This window comes from Calypte anna, chromosome 4A, assembly GCF_003957555.1.
Source record: "Calypte anna isolate BGI_N300 chromosome 4A, bCalAnn1_v1.p, whole genome shotgun sequence".
NCBI classification, from domain to species: domain Eukaryota; kingdom Metazoa; phylum Chordata; class Aves; order Apodiformes; family Trochilidae; genus Calypte; species Calypte anna.
Window position 1 is genome coordinate 28,830,373 of NC_044248.1, and position 21,213 is coordinate 28,851,585.

Here is a 21,213-nt window from a genome sequence, read left to right on the forward strand (position 1 = left end):
TCTCAAGAAAGATTTACATTTATATAATGGTGATGGCTATGTTTTGGCTTAGAAAAAGGAATGCAATTGTTCTAAAATACACAGAAAAGCTGTTGGCTGGAGCTTCTCCTCACTTAGTGGGTCATAAACCACTCCAGCACTGAATGCTGTATCAATATGCTTTTTAAGAGAGGTCTTTCACCACTGTATTTTGCTTTGTTTACAGACCAAAACGTCCTGCACCAGCAAGTCCTCTCTCTGTATGGCAGCCAAGGAGACACTAAACCAGCCCAACCCTCACCTATGCCAAAGGTGCTGCTTTGAAGCCCATCAGGGCTTTTTCCATGGTTACAGAAGAAAACATTCAGACATTTTATTGGTAAGTAGTAATATGCACTTTAAAGTATAACATTGACTTTTATTAAATATGTGCACAGCACATTGCTATAAGAACCTGCCATCAGCTGCTTATAGCTTTGCAAAATTTCCATTTGTGCTGAAATAATCAGAATGATCAAAATATTCTTCCTGTTTTGTTTTGTTTTGTTTTGTTTTTTAAGTTACATGCAGAGAAGTTTTAGGTGTCTTTGAAATTTTTGAAGATGAAATAAAGTGGGTATGTGCTTCTTATATCTTACAGATGTTTTAGCATGTGAACACTTCTCTAGAGAATTAATTTACTTGGCAGAAGATCTTACTAGTGCCAGAAATAAATCTTTTTTTCTATATACTAATCCATGCCTATATTTGGGTAGATCATGAGCTATTTTATTTAAAAATAAACAAACAAAAACTTTTCCTACCAAAAAATTCAGCTTTACACATGCTTGGTATGACATCAGAATTTCCAGGCAGATTTTTTTCCAGTAGGTCAGAAATCCATGGATCATACATGAGAGATGGTCTATATTAGATCTCTGACTGTTCCTGGCTTAGTAAGACTTTCCTAGAAATCCTGTTCTGAATCAGAGATATAAGCCATGACAACTGGAAGCAAGGAGTCTGTCTTGCCGGAATTCCTAGAAATTACTCAAGAAAATGACAAGGTAAGTGTATGAGATTCTGTATGAAGGTGAGAGGATAGAGATTAAAGGGAATCATAGGAGTTTATGAAACTAAGTTCTTGTACCTGACTTATAAACTTCTTTTCACATAATTTTTTTGTGGTACAGGTAGAAACGGATGAACAGACTTGTACAAATTAGTTTTAACTTCAGTTTTCATCCAGTTTTACATGCTCAACTTCCACAGAAATCCTTTGAGAGAGTTTGTGCCATATATCTTTTTCTGGGCATCTCTACCAGTATTTTTGTGAAGCATCAAGTTTTGCATACATTACCTATTCAACTGAGATGAAAATAAACTACAAAGAAATAAGGCATCTTAAAATATCATTTCCAGAAATAAAGTACTGTTAATAAAAAATTGTTTATACTGCATTAAGTATGAGTATTAAAATGCCACATTTCAGTCAACCAGGATTATTGCAACAGTTTTGTAAAATCTGTGAAGTGTTATGTAAGACTGCATGTATCAATGCCTCCTTAAGGTGTAAATGACCTCTTACTCTAAATAAGTTTACAGTTATCATTAAAATAGTTTTGCTATCTTAATTTCCAATGAACACTGTGTGGTTTTGGTTTTTTTTTTTTTTTCATTATCTGGACAATTGGTAAAAAAAAGATTGTACCCAAAACATCCATTGTTTCATCTGAAATTTTTTAAAAACTTTATTATACCTCTCCCTATGCAGTTCTATTTAAACCGCTGCTTTTCACTTTAGCTCAGTTAAGCATGCAAAGAAATGTCCACATTTCTATTGTAGGACAAAAATGCTAATGCACAGATGCAAGAAGGTTCTGAAGTATTCTCCAGTTCTTTTTCTTCTCTAAAAGAGTATTTTTAATTATCAAAAAATAGGTAAAACCAAAACTCAAAGTCTCTCTAAGAAAAAAGTTGAACAGGTATCATGAAGTGGGCAGTGATAAGATATTCTGAATCAAGAACTAGCTCTATAGAGTTTCCTAAAAACAGTTAAATTCTGTTCATCTGTATAGGTTTTCATTAGGTATAAGAACTTTGTAAGTATGCAGCTCCTATGTTTTAAAACCAGCATGCTCTGTACAAATCACAATTTTGATTTTTTCCATCTTGTATGAATTCTTATAAATGATATTTTGCTTCCACATAGTTGTATTAGTTTCTAAGATACTACTTGAATTTGTAACCAAGCTTTAAGATTTTAGTGGTCTAAAAGAATCTTGATGGAGTGGATAGATAACACCTGCTAACTGATGACACATAGGTGCTAACAACCTTTGATACTTTCCCTTTTATTGCTTTTGTTCGGCCACATGAAGGCCTTTCTTTGACAAAACCGAACAACACAGAACATTTGTATGACAAAAGCATGACAAAAACTGTCATGTGAGGTTTTGATTGAGGAGTGCTGGTCAGGGATGCTGCATCTCAACCAAAACTTTTAAAGGTAAAAGTTCCTTTGAGAGGATATGCCAAGGGAGCACTACTGCAGGCCAATGCCTAGGCAGCAGTCTATGGGATGACAAAAGTTTCTTGGTCTTCTGCAAGAATATATCATGAAAACAAGTGCAACAGCAACACCTTTTGCTAATATACAGCCCTTACAATTAATATATGCTAACATATGCTGGCTGACAACATTTAATTATGATTATCTTAAACTTATAGAACTAGCAGAACCTTTTTAGAAACAAAAAAACCCTCAAAACACTAGGAATTCAAAAAAGGTGGTGGAGAGGGGGAGAAAATAAGACAGTTCCCCAGTATATTAATTCCCAAACATATACTGACATTACTTCTTTTCCAAATCCACAGTAATTCTTTTTCTGGTTTTGGCATAATGAGAACTCCCTAAAGATGTTTTGTTTAATGGAACAATCTTCATTTTTGCTGTGGCATCTGTTCAGTTTACGGAGAGTCTGTTCTGAAAGAACTACAGTGTTCTTTTTACAACATAGCACTCTGCCATTCTGTAAAACCTATCCTCCCTTCAGCTTCTTAATAAAAGAATAATATTTATTAATGGGGAATTAGTGGGGAATGCTGCTGTAAAATAACTCACCATCAATTCAAATGTAGCATAGCTAAAAGTTTGATGACCCATGAGGATGAATTCCCTTAGTTAATCTCTACAGAACCAGTTTTAAACAGCAAGTCAGCATCTCCAAAAATAGGACAAGTGGAATCAATTTAGGATAAGCCATGCACAAACAAACAAATTTCTACCAAGAGATTTCTTAATCATGGTCACTTGACTATTCATACCAATGTCACAGTGTTTTTTCTCAGGATACCATAAGGCATATCCCAAAGGGAGGAACTCCTCAGGGTTTTAACTGTAAAAACTGTAAAAGGTAGTAAAACTGGAGAGGGAAATTCCCCACTTTGATTATTATCACTATGCCCTTCGAATTACAACAGGTGTCACCTGTGGTTGATTCAGAAGTTTCTCAAAGTATTCCTTTGCTTCTTTAAAGCATAGTGTGATTTATGTCACTGTACTGAGAGTATTGTATTTAAAAACAACCAGAAAACAAACCACACCAAAATGGGTATTACTTTTTTAATGAAAAAAGGAGTAAAGTCTAGTATAGTTACTGACCTCTGAACTAATTGCTGCACACAGCCTCCTCTTATCATTAGCTGACCTTTTCCACTGGTACACAAAAAAGCCAGTGTCTCATTACTGCCATAAATTACTTTAATTTCCTTGAATATTCTTGTGCTTAGAGGATCTTTTGTTCTTCCCAGCCCTCCCTAGGGAAAAATATGCAGAGTTCTTGCTTGGATACAGTGAGATAGGTAATTACACTAATTTATGTTTTCTTAGGACCTTCAAAAAGCTGTGCCTGTTTGACTAATTGATTCGCATCACTATTTCCTGGCCTTTTTTTCTAAGAAATACTGTATAGCTTCATTTTGATGTGATGTGAGGGAACAGTTCCATGTGTATGTATAAAAGGTAGCACAACATGGTTTTGGTTTTTTTTTTAAATTTCCTGAGAAATTTCCTATGAGAAAAACATGTTCTAAATAATACTGCCAGCAGAATGGTATTGCTGATAGTATGATCTGATACATGGTCTGGGACGGGATTCTCTAAAAATAAAATAAGCCTGGTAAGTCTGATCACTGAGAGTAATTTGTTATCTTACTTTAATCAGATATTGCCTAGACAGCATCTTGTATCATCTGCAATAAAACAATCTGTAAAGGTCTCAGCTTTTGAAATAAGGAGCCGAAATGCCAATCACTAGTCTGGGAGACTAAAAGCCACCAAACCCCAGCATCCCAATAGTCACTGTATCTAAGCTGTATCATGTCATACAGAAAACCAAATTAAAAAAACAAAACAAAAAGCAAAACAAACACACAAAGCCAACAACAAACAACAAGAGAAAAAAAAAAAAAAAAAAAGCAAACTGTACTTCTGTACTTCAGTTCAGCCTGAAGGAATCCGGGAATCCGCTGGCTTCATGCCAAAAAATGCTAATGGAACACATATTAGCTGAGAAGTGAAAGAAGTTTCCAAGAGTCGTGGAAATTGTTTAAGATAAATAATTATTTCACAGGGAAAAAAAAAGCAGCTCCACTGGACCATATTCCAAACATCTGATCTTGTGTTCCTTGCACACCCTAATTGCCTTTAAAGTAACTGAGTTTAGGATACATGCCAGGATTATTTAACTATGTCTTAAAAGACAAATGCACAGTAGCACAAAGCAAAAATATATATAAAATCAGGCTTAGGAGAAAAAAAAATCCATAGCTTGGCAAACAAACCCAGAAATTTAGAAAGAAATGAACAATGAAAATAGCTAAAGGTGAGGTACGTTTCTAAGCCTTCTCTCTAGAACTGGAAAATATTCAGGAAGATGAAATTCAGAATAAAGGGGGTGAAGCTGGAAAAGTTAAACAGGGTTGTCAAATAACAGAAACATTTGAGTTGGATTTCCTAAACTACTTTAAAAGGGAGTAAACTAAGCAAATGCCATCTGAAATTGTCTGAACAACCACCAGTTTGGTTGACTTCAGGGTTAGTTAGGCAGAGGACAGACATAAGCTAGCATAGCTGAAAAATCAATACAAATATAGATAAAACACAGATGGAATTTATTATAGAGCAGCTGTAAATACAAAGAAGGAATTCTGTGGATCTATACTGATAGTCCAGCTTTGAAAAATATTCTGCAACTCTGAAAGTGATTTACAAAACAGACAACTTGAAGAAGTGAAGTTAGACATAGCCATACTATAGAAAACAGGCTTTGCAACTCTTAAAGTCTGGTGTAATATTTCTGATTGGTTTAATAATATTACATTTCCAATAAGCCCAAACAGATCTGCTAATGAAGAGCAATAAATCCTTCACATCATACTGTAACACATGCATGACAATATCCATTAATTGGGCAGAAAACAAAAAATAAAATGAGAAATTCTAATGTGTTTCTTTCCTCATTGCCTTTCTTTGAATATATAATTTAGTTACTAATGCAGGTAGAGTTTCTGTGCAAGAAAACCCCAACTGTGAAAGTTTTAAAGCATTCCTGGAAGCCTTTCAAGACATTTATCAATGTCAAGATTTTTATTCTGTAGGGAGTCATGTCAGAATCAAAACAATAACTATTACCCTGAAGTATTGCTAATGAGCCATTCTTACAAGAAACTTGACTTCTGTACCACTGCATAGGACAGTCAGTCACATCTCATATTGGTCTGTATTTCAACAAACCCTTTTCTAAATACTTTGCACCATGAGTAACACTTTTATTAAGGGTGTGCTGAAGCTGTCTTCCACACTAAGGGTACAGTTTTACAGTTTCCCTATTAATTTAATGTGATTTAAATTTGGGCCAATACTGAAAGGGCAGCGATATGGCTAAAAACCTAGATTTTGTTGTTTGTTTTTTAGCTTGCTTTTTAACTGTATCAGTTACCTAATTCAGCTGCATGATTTCTGGTGCTTTCACAGAGGAAAAAGTCTTAAGATGGTGACTGGGAGAGACAGGTTTACTCTTTTTTTGTAGTAAAATATTCGCCTTGGTGCAGCGTGAGCCAGTCAAAAACCTAGACACTAAAACATTATGAAGACATTAAATTCTGCTGCATATCTCCTTGAGGAATATGTGATGTCTGAGACTGCAGGTGAAGAAAGTTACAAGTCATAAACTTCCATACTTAAAATACTGGACAAACAACATATAATGAGAATATCTAGATTACTTTTTAAAAGAAAATATGAAACAAATATTTGCAAATAGCAAATTCACTGAGTAGAAAGTTACAGATATTTCATGGGGAGTGTAGAACTCCATCCAATTAAGAAAGCCAGCTCATTTCTGAGAATATGATTCTTTTACCATTTTTTCTCTCCACATTGATTCAAGTGCCCTCTGTTCCTAGCTTGCAAAATTAAAAAAAGCTCTCTGGACACCAAGAGCATACATGGTCCATTGCATCTTGCAGTCACCCCTGAAATGGTGTGGAATGATTTACTTAACAAACATTAGTGGTTAATAATCATATATTGAAGTCACAAATTAAAACCAGAGAGGTAGATAATCTTTTTCAGTCTATTACATGAATGTTGATGTTTGTAGCAATTCAAAAGAACTTGTGAAAACAACAGACCATGTGGAAATTACAACAACATTTATTTTATGCATGCAACATGCATAAAAAATGTGTAACCGTTTCAAATCAGATATGAATAGCATCCAAAGACATAAAAATTTAAGCAAAACTGTTTTCTATAAACTGTTTCTCACAATAATTAATATGGATGATTGCCCTTCTTCAAGAACAATAAGCAGTAATTTTCAAATTCTTCTCTGTATGGATACCAACTAAAGGGCTATGGTGTTATGAAATACTACTTTTTGTTGTTTTCACATGACAGTAGGATTTTAGCAATTTAGAAATATGGGCAGCACAAGGGTCCCATTCCTTCTTTAATTTTCCAAGTAGGAGTCCAAGGAGGAGAAGCAGATTCCTGCTTGGCAAAACAGCCTGGTTTCTACATTTCTGTTGCTGGAGGGAGGGGTAATTTGAAAAAACACAACTTACTTGAATAAACTTTACGCACTGGCAATGACTTTCACTTTGGGAGTGCATTGCTGACTATGCTACTGGCAGAGAGAAACCTCCCAATATACACATTTGCCACCCACATCTCTCCTTCTGCTGTCCAGTTGCAAAGTCTGAGGATGTTGGCTGTGTAAGGCAACAGGAGGCTTCCTCTGGGAAGAGTCCCTACTGGGTCTCTTGTATCTATAATTCACCCTTATTGCATACACTAATGAATTAAACCATACAACTGTGTTTGAAAGTGCTCATCTCAACTGAAAAAATATTATTGAACCATAAAACTAAACTCATTTGTGTGCAGCTAAATCTAAACCACAGTTATCTCTGGACCAAGAGATCTGTGAGGCAGTCTGTCTGGCTAAATTTCCTTGACACAGGTTATGTCCTGGAGCAGGTCCAAGGGAGGGCAACCAGGCTGGTGAAGGGACTTGAGCACAGATCCTATGAGGAGAGGCTGAGGGAGCTGGGGCTGTTCAGCCTGGAGAAGAAGAGGCTCAGAGGAGACCTCATCACTCTCTACAACTCCCTGAAAGGAGGTTGTGGCCAGGTGGGGGTTGGCCTCTTTTCCCAGGCATCTCTCAGCAAGACAAGAGGGCACGGTCTCAAGTTGTTTAGGTTGTCTCAAGGTTTAGGTTGGATATTAGAAGGAATTTCTTTATGGAGAGGGTGATCAGACATTGGAATGGGCTGCCCAGGGAAGTAGTGGATTCTCCATCCCTGGAGATACTTAAAAAGAGACTGGATGTGGCACTCAGTGCCATGGTCTGGTAACTGCAGCAGTAGTGGATCAAGGGTTGGACTTGATGATCTCTGAGGTCACTTCCAACCCAGCCGATTCTATGATTCTATGTCTTACGGCTAGAGAGTGGGGGGAGGGAAGCTATCTTGAAAGTCTTTCAAGAGCTTCCTCAAGCATTTGCACAACTTGGCAAAGAGCCCTTCAGGATATACTAAGAGTAACCTATGATGCTGGGCCAGTTCATCAGAGTAATTCTGACCACAAATAAATTTCAGGACTATTGCTTCATATTTGCTCCAGAACACAGACTGACCTGATGTTGGTTTTGATATTCTGCAGAACACTGTCAAGCACTTGTTAGGATTCTTCCCTTGGGAGCTTCAGCACTTTCAGTTATCTGTCCCCAGGTCATGGTTGAGGTACAAAGTTTCATTTAAAAAAAAAATTATTTATTTTGGAATGAAAAAGAACTGAAGGAGATTTTAGTCTTTATTATACATAGCTGATTCGTCATTTTAATCTGAATCATTTTTTGATCTTTAGTACAGAGAACGTCTGGGGAAGAAGTAAAAGAGGAAGTATACAAAAATAAATCAAAAGCTACATAGGTTATGTGTAACTGTGTCCCTGCAAATGAACAGCCAAATCATAGAGGAAAAAAAACATCATGGCATGTTATGGCTACAACTGCCATTTGTAATAAAAATCTAAACTTTCTGTTTAATGTAAATTTGGAGATTAATTTGTGAAGTGTTAAGAAATCAAAATGTGGAGGTTTTAAAAAAATGTGTAGAGTGGGAACTATAAACAACCTAGTTTAGAAATTAGTAAATGACCAATAGCAAGGACATCAAGGGAATCAGAAAAACAATAAAATCAGGCTTCCTTGATGTGGAAATAAAATTTGAGAAGAGGGCATAGTGCATCCTGAGTCTTTCTCAGGGGATAAAATCAGAACACATTTTGATGGGACACCTGAACATTGAAGTTTCCCTGAGCTCTGCAGATTAACCATCTCAAACAACCCCTGTAAGAGGTTCCCCCCATTACCAACCACACAGGAGATGATACATGACTGTCCTCCTAATATAGCTTTCTCAGTGTGAATTAAGCAGCATGAGTAACTTGTACTTCTTTGCAAGCAACCTCTTTCACAGTGAGCAGTAAGCATTTGCTATATGTCAAATGCTGGACAAAGAACTTGTCACAAAGGAAACTAATTCCAGTAGTTCATCAATAGCTGTAATTGCCGTGTGTGGTGTTTGCCAGCTAAACCTGTACTCTGCAAAGTACCCCCATTAATACCAGACCTAACCTGATTTTGAGGCCATGAAGTCATAACTTCAACATATCAGTAAGTTTTTTCATGAAACATTGACTACTAAAATATTAAATGGAGTAAGTAAGTGACCCAGTATTATGAGAACTGTTTTAAGTCTGGAAGCATTTGAACTTGTTAATGTCCCAGCATTCAGATTAAGTTTAAAGTGCCTCATGGGTGGTCATGAGTAAAAAGAAAGAAGTAGCATACCGTGACAATCAAGAAAATACAAGAAAGTATGGGCTTCCTGAATTACCTCCCTTAAGGATGCTAAACTAGGATTTAGGGAATTACAGCATACTTCACTGTTAAACTATAGCACTTAATTGTCTCAACGAAAAAAACTAAAGAAACAACTCATGCTCTGTGAAAATCAGTGTAAGAAAAGTGTTTAAAGCTTCTATTTTACAGTAAATGCCTACAATCTTCCCTAGGAAAGCTTGTTCCTAAAAAATTAAAAACCCACCCCATTCAGATTCTTCTCTAAAAGGCAATGCATGAGTGTTCCTCATGCTGTTTTCAAGCAGACTGATAAATACATGCAAACAGATACATGCCCACAGGGAAAAGAGTCTAGTTCAGCACGTTAGTATAATTCATTCTGAAATGCTTGATTGTTCTGTCTGGAGGAGCCAATGTTTTTCATCTTACCAGGAAAATCCTTTTTTACATTTCATCTTCAGTAAAAGAAAGTGGAAGGTTACTAAGTTTTTAATTTGTGTAAAGAAAAAGTTTAAGAGTAATTTCTTCAAAACGAGAAAAAGCAGCTGCAGTATACAGCTCATATCAGTGCACATGGGTCTATACTGCAGCCACCCACAAGCATCCAAACACAGGTAGAGTACAGCCATTTTAATGCATGTTTAGACTAAGTTCTAATATAAACACTACATGCAATTGTACATACACATTTTCTAAAAAAAATTGGAACTTTATTTCCAAAAGCAGATCTATGATCAGAAGAAAAACAGATACAGCCCCATTTACAATACTGGTCTCAGAACCTCAGGATATTGCATACTAGTGTCTGACATTAAAACCAAAAAAAGCCTTGGTGATGTCACTTTGACAGCTAGCAACAACAAATATACATTGTTTGTATACATATGAATAATATATTATAACATTTTCGTTACATTTAAAGAAATTTTTGTTTCAGAGACACATAAACAGTTTTGGCACAACCTGAGGGACATGAACATGTGGCTGGGGACAGAGAATGGAAATTTGAAGTGGAACAGAAACATTCTCCATCAGTAATTTTAGGAATTCTATCTTTTCCCCTCCTGTTTAGTCTCTTTTTCATCCCCCTAGGCACCATTGCTGTAGTTTCTCACCTCTCTCTGCTAATACAAATTTTTGTAGAGTTTGACTCTCAGGTGACAGAAATAGAATTTCTGTTAAATAATTATTTATTTGTCACCTCAGAGACACACAATTTTTTATGCTTCATTCCCAAATCATCCAGGAAGCAAAATTCACAGTTGTATTAGAGAAATTTGGAAGCCAATAACTGGTGCTAAAGGTACACAATACAAGATTCCCAATAGCACTATCACTGTGCAACAGAAAGAAAGATAAACTCACCTTGAAGAAGGCGTGTATTTGCTGATTCTCAAAGGGTTTATCTGGCTTTCAGTAAACAGTTGAAAAATGGGAGGAATTTGGGGAGAGGCTACTATGTTTGAAGAGATAAGAACTGAGGGGAGGGGGACAGGACAGAGGATGGGCAGGAAAGGAAACAACACAGGACAACAAAATACTGGAAAGTTGCAGTGCTGTTACACTGTTCAGTTCTTGTTGAAGTTTCTACAACTCTCCAAATGAGTGAGCATTCTCTCATATTTTTCTACAGTATGGGATGAAATTCACTAATAAGAGTACAAATCAATTGCAGGTGTTTCTTTGGAGCTTGATTTTCTCCGATACATCTTATAGCAGCTTTGTCTTTTCAGTTACCAGGCCACAAAGGACTGTAAATCCATGAAGAGAAATAAAAAACAGCAACAGAGGGAGCAAATGAACTCATGGATGAAGAACCTGGGCTCAAAGTCCTTTCTGTTAAACTAAACCCCATTTATACTGCATAGTTATGAAAAAAAAAAACAATAAAGCCAAAAAACAAACCAAGACAACATCATTTCTTCTAGTAGAATTATTGATCAGGAACTGGAATAGCAGGAATTCTGAAGCCATGGCTTCATATACAGATGTTTTAATTTGTCATTGTTTGCTTGCTGCCTCCCCCACCCCTAGTTCCAGGACAAGTATTTTGTGCAGGCATCTGCTGAATGTACTGCTTCTCACCTGGAACAGCATCCTGGGCTGGTTCTTCCAAAGGAAGGAGCCCCAAGAGACCAGGCTGGCTGTGAATAGGCTGAGAGAAGTTTTGACATACATTTGTTGAAAGTGCAAATAGGATACTACAGCCTAAACTACACCTCTCACATCTTTCAGAACTGGTAAGTAAGGCAAAGCAGAAGAGGCCTCCTGGAGTGTGTATCACTAGTGTTACCTACTACTGAGAATCTATCAAAAGCCTATGAGAAACCATATATGAGAAAAGCCATATAAGTCACAGAAGGCCAGAAAACTCTCTTAGCCATTTAAGAAACATGGGTTTGCTGCAGCAAACATTTTAACTTTTAAACTTTTACACTTTTAAACAGCACTTCCTTCACTTGCTGCTGTCAGAATCTCTTGCTTGGAAATTATTCTTAGCATTAAAAATTCTATAAAAGAACATGTATAGCAACAAAAGAATATGTACTGTAAAAACATTCTTGAAACAGAATACTTTTCTAAGCTTGCCATGGAGTATTTGTGGGTCATTGGGTTAATCAACCGCCCACTAAAAAAAAATAAGCGAAAGCGTGTAATTAATTGGTCAGAAACAACTACTGTCTACTCTCCTTCCCAGTGCATGTTTACAGTCACTTGGAATAACCTGCTGTGCTTTGGCTGGCTGTTTCAAAGTGACTGAGCTGAACAAACCAGTCTTAAAGGATCAGGGTTACTCTACCTGAAATGTCTTCTGGCAGTTTGGTAAAATGAAACTGTACCGAAAATAAAAATCTTTAGCTCTAGATGCAAATTAAGAGAGAATGAGAATGCTTAAGAACACTCTCACATAAAGGTGACCTTGCAACTATGCACTGGCAAAAACTCTAAATAATGTGGGTTCATTGCAGAAGCTGCAAATGCATTAGCAGTTTTACATTTTCTGTGATGCTTTGACAGCTTATTTTGTCATAAATAACATTTATTAAAAAAAAAGTTGATTTCAGTTCAGCAAGCTTAGATTAGATGACTACAAAATGACTTCTAGCAGATTTTATGAAGACTGACCTCTAAATGACCATGTGAAACCAGCCTCATCAACGAGACTCAAGACATGCTGAAGATAAACAGATGACAAAGCTTAATTGATCAAGTGAAGTGAGCTGTGAAAACCTCACATGAAGTGTCAAAAGAAGTGTCATACTTCTAACTGATGTTTGAGTTTCCTTCTACATAGAGGATGGAACAACTGCATGCACTTAATTGAGTAGCTAACAGTTTCTCTATCTGAAACTAGTGTTTTACTGTACTGGAATAAAAAAAAAAACAACTAAACATTTTTGACAGTTTTATGACATACATCTGGATGGGTCTTAGCTTAGTAGATCTCCTGATCCATCAACTGTATAGCTAAGTTGACACTGTCTCTGTGGAGAGATAGCGGGTTCTTCAGATTTACTATTGGAATCATGTTGAGGAGGTAGTTGTATACACAGTTTTTTGCAGTCAAAGCCAGTAGAGAAAGGTCAAGTGTTAATTTTGAATCTGAAGAATTGGAGGCACACAGCATCCTAATACTTCTGAAATAGTAATATGTTTTATCTAGTCCATCAATAAACCTGGAACTAGCTTCAGACATACATATACAACCATCAAATAAAGGAAAAAAAGAGCAACCACAAACTCTTAATAAACCAAAACGACGGCAAAAATCTTTTTCAGATTAAAAATCACAAAATTGAAAGTGAAGTCACATTCAATATACCACATGCCTACTGTAATGATTATCATACATCATTTCTAAACTGGTAAGACTGAGACTTCCTCTTGAGTATTAGAAAATATTTTAAAGTAAAGGAATCCTTTAAATTATCATAGGAATCCATATACATGTGTACTCTTATCCACTATCATAACTGTAGACCTAACAAAATTACATTTTAGATAATATTTGTTCATAAAAGAAATTATCTGATAACCCTATTATTTCCACATTCTAGAAGATGTGTGTAATACGGCTCCGAGGAGTGGTAAGGAATGTGGATGGGTTCTACTCCAACCATCACAAGTCTAAAGGATCTTTCTTGAATTTACAGAATGTTAATTACTATGGTCTGCAAATATTCAAAAGAGATTAAATTATTAGTATCTGAAAGCCTCCTTCTCCTTACTTTTGTGTTAACATACAAAGCTCTTTTCAAAGGATCTTACAAAAATCTGTCCCTTTCCAACCAAAGAAAAGAAAAGGATTCAGTGGTATCAAAAAAACCCAAAATCCATTTGAATTTCTGGCTAAAATAAGCTACAATACAACTTGGGTTTAAAATCTGTTTCCAAGAAGCTACATACACATAGGATATTAAGTGGATATTCCAGAAAAGCCAAAGAAATCCAAGTCAAGTCATTGCAAATGAAAATGTGGATCTGAAAGTTAATGGTTTGGCTATTTGTGATGTTTGAAATTTATTTCTAAAAGAAAACTTACAAAAATACCTGTGTTGCTTCAGAATTGATTTTGCATTTGTAGCAGGGTTAGAATACTAAATATTTTATGTTTATAATACTCTCTCGTTTTAGGAAGTATATTTCTCTCTCATTCACTTTTTCTGAAGTTTAAGCATTTTCCCTTGTATTGGGAAAGAAAAATAACTGTCCTTCTAACCACAAATTAAAGAAGCAAAATACTTGGGCTGTAAACCAGCTTTTTTCTGACAGTTTATGACAAATCCTTTGACCATATCTAAAAACAGGTTCTGATTTATAGAGAATACTAAGTTGTATAAAAACAAAATTTAGAACAGGTTACGATGTTTAAAAGCATGCAGATTCTCATAAAAGCAAGAACAAGTGAGTTCAGAGAACTCAAAGAATTTGCTAGAAATTTTCAGCAAGGTCAGCAACCAACAGCCGTTATACAGAGCTGATAAACTTACTGTCTGAAATCTGTACTCTAAAATAAATGTTATTCTGTCCTGAAGTAGTGCTGTACTGCATTTTCTGTTGGCAAGAAGCTGATGTTCCCAATGTTTTTCTGAAACATTCCATGGGTGAGTAGACATGAAATGTACAAGTGGTACACAACAAGTTGAACATAAACAAACATTTCCTATTGTAATATTTCATTTAATAAGCTACAGTACTCATTTGTTATTACATTTTAACCTCTATTTGTAAAGCTAAAGTCACGAAAGTCACCTCAGGAACTAGTAAAATATGAGTTACTTAGAATCATTGAATCATCATGGTTGGAAAGAACCTTCAAGGTCATCAAGCCCAACCATCAGTCCTACACCACTGTGATCAAGAAATTATCTCCCGAAGCTCCACATGTGCCCATTTGTTCAATACCCCCAAGGCTAGTGACTCCACCACCTCCCTGGGAACCTACTTCTTACCACTCTCCCCTGAGAATCCACATCCCTCCATTTCTATGGGCTGAGCAAATCGCCTTTAACAGCAGACCAAACAACACAACATTTCAATATTCAAGTTATCTGTGACTATTTTGAGGAATATTAAACAAATTGTTGCCACATTTTCATATGACCCTAATGTCTAAATGAGTAATCACAGAGATCAGAACTGTCTCATTAAATTGAATTTGGGACAATAGCAACAAATGTGTCATTACTATGCAGCATCAGATCAATTAGATCAGTACTTGAGGTAGAACTAGAATAGTTTTATATCTCTCAAGGCTCATGCAGATCCACTAGATCTGATAGAACTGGATACAACTCAATTATGTAATTTTTGCACAAGTTTTAGGAATTTATATATTTTTAATATACTAAGTAGAGAAAATCTAGTTGCCTCAGCAAAACTGTGTCTTCATTTTCCTAAGGAAAATGGTACTTACATTGTTAGCAGTTCTCTAGGAAAGAGCCACATTTTTAGAAGTTCTTTTAGTTATCAGAATATAAAGACAGAACACCTTAAAGATGTGTAGGAAGATTTAGGATTTAGCATCATTATAACTTGAAGAAAAGAGAATGATTTTGATTCTAGACCTCTCATTGGGTCTCCATGCATACTTTTAAAATAAGTAGCTGTCTCAACAGTTGCAACATCCTATTGTCTGTAATATTTTATCTCTCATACATGCAAACATCTATATATATATACCACAAAATGCTTTGTTCCACTGATTTTTTTTATAAACTAAACATGTTCTTCACTCTTTAAAAGAGATTCAGACCATGATAAATGAATGTAACTTTCAACCTTTATTTCATAATGCTTCCTATTTCCTCTCCTCCATCTCCAAATGGTCTGAATTATTCACAGTCATCTAAGTTCACTAAGGAAGTTCATTAAGTCAACTAAGTTCACTAAGGAACTTTGTTTCAATTAACATAATCTATTGCATTAAGTCCACCTGTGCCAGAAGGCATCTTAATAGTTTTTGGTCCTCCTCAGGATTTGCAAATTTTACTTAAGAAAAAGGCCTGAAAAAGTGTAGACAAACCCCTGCTTCTTGGTACATTCCAAGCCTTCTCTATTTTTAGATACTATTTGCTATTGGTAAATCACAAACCATAGTCCTAGTACAAACTAGGCATGTTGATTAGTAGCTACTGAAGTAGGAATTCTTTACAAAAGCTTTCCCTGGTAAAATTCTAATACTGTTTAAAAAAATACTGGTATGAAGTGAGAGAGAAATAAAAGCACTAAAAATGAACTGTTAAGATATGAATTGTGAAAAGAGATGTAGTGAATGCTCAGGACTTTTACTATGATCAAGTGATTAACTTTGTGTCTAGTTATTTTACTTTACATTTTACCAAATTGTTACTACTGGTTGTTTCTACTACAATAGAAAATATGTGTAGATCAAAGTTTTATTGTGGGTAGACTTTATTAGCAGGATAGAATCCAAAGGTCCTTATCCACCTTGAAAAAGCACAGAAGATAAAATTAAAGAAGTCGTCCTTGATAGACCTTTGCTCATGAATGCAAAGTAGCATGTTTACTGTGATCAGTAACTCCCAGACAAAAGAAATGTATCACAATTTTCATATACAGATGAAGATTGCCTTGTTCATTTCTAAGTGAAACACTATCATTGTTTACAGCTTTCCATTTTGTTCAGCCTTATAGAATATGGGCATGTAGATTATACCCTTCTTAGTGTCTTTTTTCTAATAGAAAGTATTTCAGGGGATATGAACCAATGTCTTATTTTCTATCAGAGTACATATTTGTAAAGGGAATTTTCAGACTCCATGGAATTTTAAATTTCTCATTTAAATTGCTGTTTGTACAACTACATAATTTTTTGTAATTGGTTGGCCTGATTTCTTTTTCTCTTTGGATTCTGTAATGACAAAACTTCCACTTCTCACATTTTTCCTGTAGCAAATATATCTTGAATATATACTGAAAGTGTTTCTGATTGGCAGTTATAATTTAAAATTAATGCGACCAGGTTTTGTTTTTTAATAGCTTTTGGAGAAATATGGAAAACACACTAGCATGTGGCTCATTGTTGAACCACATATAGAAGGTGGGGGATCTTTCTCATAGTCGGGAAAGGCTCCATTACTTGTTTCATACAAATAATAGCAGCAGAGCTCTGCTCTGTGGACCATTCCAGCTATGCAGAACTGGTTTTCTATTCAGGTTTTTCTCTGAAGATGCAATAACCCCAAATAAAAACTTAAATAAATTGCTGTTTAACATTCAAGTTGAGCATTTCTGTGGTCAATCTTTTTTAATTTAAGCTGCTTGAGCACATAGCGTTCATATATACATTAGTAGAACTGGGTGGAACAGTTTTCCTACATCATGTCGTCTCACTACTTTCAGAATGTTAATCTGCATAGGAACAAATAGGAAGTCTGCAAAGCTCCCAGCACAAGTGTTTCAGGCTGGGAGCCCAGTAGCCCAAGCTGTCCTAGGCCAGACTGGGGACTTGCATTTGACTTTTGTATATTCCATTGGATTGTTGTCTATTTTCCTATGTTCTTTTTTCTATCCACGTCTTCCTCATAAAGTCTAATCAGTGACTTATTACTTGTACATGCATATATCACAAACACTTAATAAGGAAATAATTATTTCTTGCTGTATCTTTAAAACCCAATGACTGGCAGGACTGGCATTACAACCATCATAGCATGTACATGACTAGAAGTGCAAGCAAATTCAATATTAAGCAAACTGCTATTAGAAAGATCAAGTTAAGAATAATTTCAGTGATGAGTGAAAAATAGTGAAATAAACATTTTGATAAAATGCAGAAGAAACATTATAGAAATGCCTATCTGCAAAATATGTCTGAGGCATCAGTTCCAAAACAAAAGAAACTGTGAAAAAAATGCAGCTGATGAAGAGAGGAGGCTGAAATGACAAGTATTTCTGTTCAAGCAATAGTATCACTTTCACAACCAGAAAGCAAGTGTTTCTAGTTAAGGAAATTCTGTAAATTCACACAGCAATGCATTTCATGTATATCAACCAGATTAATACCTTATGTTTAAGAAATAATTTTAATTATAATCTCAGTTTTTCCTTATTAATGTTAGATATAAAGTGGCTGCTGTCTTTCAAACTATGATCAATTTATTCTGTGTACTATTTAAAAATACTTTTCAATATATTTAAAAACCCCACACAATCTTGTGAAAAAAAAAAAAAGGAATAATATGGCCATATCTTTCAAAGAAAATGGTGATTATCAACAAGTTCATAAACTGCCATGAACTATATCTTGCTGCTTTTCACTCTTAGCAGGTATTCTTTTTTACAAAATTAATACCTGCCTTTGATTTTCACGGAAAAACAAAACAAAACAAAACAAAAAAACCCAACCCCCCAAAACAAACAAACAAATAAACCCCCTAAACCAAAAAACATTGTAAAAGATAACTGGATGAGACAGAATTCAGGAATTCTGTGCATTCATCTTCTTCACACCATGTGTGAAGCATGCCCATGCAGAATGTTACTTCTCACAAGAATGCAATGAAAAGAAGGTTGGTCACTCTAAGAGTGTCAAACATGTCACTTCCTGCTAGCTTCTTTTACATTTATGTTAACAGATCAGTGGTAGAAAGAAGGCTATCAATACCTACAGCTGGTCTCTGCACCTACAAGGGAGGACCATGGAAGAGAATGACACTCACTAATTACTCTTTCTGATCACTGAGTATGACAGACTGGAACAGGTCACAGCAGCAGAGATCAGAATTGCAGAACTCTGAAGTTTTTTGGTCTCACTTAAACAGTTCTTCCTCTGTTGTCTACATGAACTCATGTCATAAAAAAAGGCACGTTAAAATATGAATCATATTTAGAATTATTACCTTCTAAATTCCATGTTACAAAAATTCCTGGCATTGACTGCTTTACCAGTTAACTCTGTATATACTTTTCCCAGAAAAATTTGCTATTATCACATTAAACTCTGTTTTAAATATCTTCAGCACCAGACTGAGGCAACAACTAATATTGTGGATTAAGGAATACTTAAGTGTTTGTAACAACAAACTGAGCATTTTGTAGAACTTCAAAAATACTTTTCAAGTCTGAAAATGGCTACAGTAACTCTGTAGCATGCCAGCTCTTGCACTGGATTGAATTGTGGTCAATCATTATTTATAGGTATTATTTACACCTGCACTGCCCAGGTGCAAATGTATTTCATAATTCAAGAAGGTGCTCAGCCTCTGCTTCTTCTTAATTAATAATAAAAATAATAGCAACAATAAAAACAGCAACACCACCAAACCAAAACCAGCCTGTCATTCCCAAAGCCTTGGAAATTAATTCCAGTGCTGGCTAAATAAATTGTTTTGAGGAGAGTTCACAGATGAACCTGTTAATTAATTTATGAGTTAGATAAGATAGAAAAAGTTTTTTAGGAAATTTAAAATCAGAACCAGTCTTTACGAAAACCAAAATTCACTAATAACATTCAGAAGCTTTGAGCTTTCTACATAGTCAAGATTACTTCAAATGTTTACATTATTTAAAAACAATTATAGTAAACATGCTTTTTGTTATGTCAGTGCTAATGTGTGTTGCTTCTTTTATCAAATACTATTACTCTGTGGATAGATACAACTGCATAGATAATTTCAAGAAAGATCACTCCCATGGTTGGGAGCTACTTTACTAAGCTCATTTTAATGCAATTATTTTGCTAGGTTTTGACTTGGCATGGTGTTTCTCAAATGATGAAAGCTGATTTAAAGTCTGCAGCCAGACATTCCTTTTCCTCCTCCTGTTAGCACTCTTTCCATTTCTTATGCTATCACTATGCTTGGGAGAAAAATAATTCTCTGAGGGGAAAACTCTGAGGGGAATGTATGATTTCAGTTTCTGACAGTATAATAAAATACATTGGCTTTAGCCAAGTAAAACATGTATGTTGACTCAAATCAAGATCATTCTCCTGCATAGCAAATCTTAATGGCAAAATACAGGACTCAAGTGATATTGCACCAGGAATTTAAAAGTCATCAATTCGGACAACAGCAAATGAAAGAATTCTAATAATTACATCCCTCTAACAACCTTGTATACAACATTCACTTAGTTTTTTATGTAACTATTTTTACAAACAAAACAAATTTTGCACAAGCTGCAGTGAAAATTATACAACGGGATGTCTATTACACAGCCTTCTTTCCTTTATGTAGGGCAATCTTACTTCTGGGAAAGACAGCTCTGGGGTGAAATTTGCTTTTTCTGCTCTGCTGGAGCCACTATCTCCTTTTTTCACAAATGGGTCTTGCAACAGATGTACTAGGTATAGGGCTACCTGGATCACGCCAAATACCCATCAGCTGAAAGTCACCACGCTCAGCAACCTCCCTCCAGTACATCCAATCAGTACCTTATATACTGTTATTCCACCACCCTGTCTTTCTACTTCTTCCACTCTTCCTTCTGCTTAGAATGACCAAGGGCAACATCAAGAAAAAAATGGTGAATGCAGAAAGCAAACCTGGTTTTCTTGATGCCTCAGACATGTGTTTGTGTGTTTAAAATCAGCATATGACTCCTAAAACAACAGGTTTTTTATATTTTGCAAGTTATCCTGTGAAAACATGTAATTAGGCAAATGACCTTGCCAGGCTTGAAGACCACATTTCATTCTTCTTCTTAAACATATTTTTATAATTAATGTTCCCTTTGAATATTTATGCAAACCAAAAAAAAAGCATTTTAGTTCCTTTGCCACACTCCAAAAATTCTGGAGGGAGACGGAAAGAGTCTACTCAATGCTAAAATCAAGCTGTAGTTTAACAGTCACCAGAAGATCACTCTTGCATAAGCAAGGTATCATCAGTCACATAAAGTAAAAACAATACTACATTTTTTTCCCTCTTGTCTCTCCTCTCCTTGAGCTTTTCATTTTCAGACTTTTAGTTATAAAAGAGCCATTGTAATCTGGCGACAACAGAATGAGTTAAATGTGATATATAAACATCGTATTAGAAATAACGCAACGGTTACACACTGGAATATCCACTGACTATATAAAACCAAGAATATGCAGAATAAAGATCCCTCTCCACTGTTTAAGCAGTAATAGCATCCTAGAATCTCAGGCCACTATGACATTCAGATGCAGTGACTAATAATAGAAAGCACAGAGTAACAAGCACTACCTCTTATTTTTATTTTTTTAGAATATTTCTTTAGAATTTGCTATATATAATGTACTTCCTTTTGATGTAGCATGATGTGAAAGAACACAGTTCTCTCTTGAATTTAACTCTTTGGAACATAAATCACAGCAGTAAGAAGACTG

At 35.4% G+C, this 21,213-nt stretch overlaps 1 protein-coding gene across 1 annotated transcript in view; it reads right to left on the bottom strand.

The window, feature by feature from the left end:
- Positions 1–10,384: 10,384 nt before the first annotated feature.
- LOC115598245 (palladin-like) overlaps positions 10,385–21,213 on the bottom strand; it is an 85,534-nt gene continuing 74,705 nt past the window's right edge. Inside the window, exon 10 of the mRNA XM_030449775.1 lies at positions 10,385–10,511. Within this exon, the coding sequence (XP_030305635.1) occupies positions 10,481–10,511 (31 nt within the window). The 3' untranslated portion in view covers positions 10,385–10,480. The remainder of the gene's footprint in view (positions 10,512–21,213) is intronic.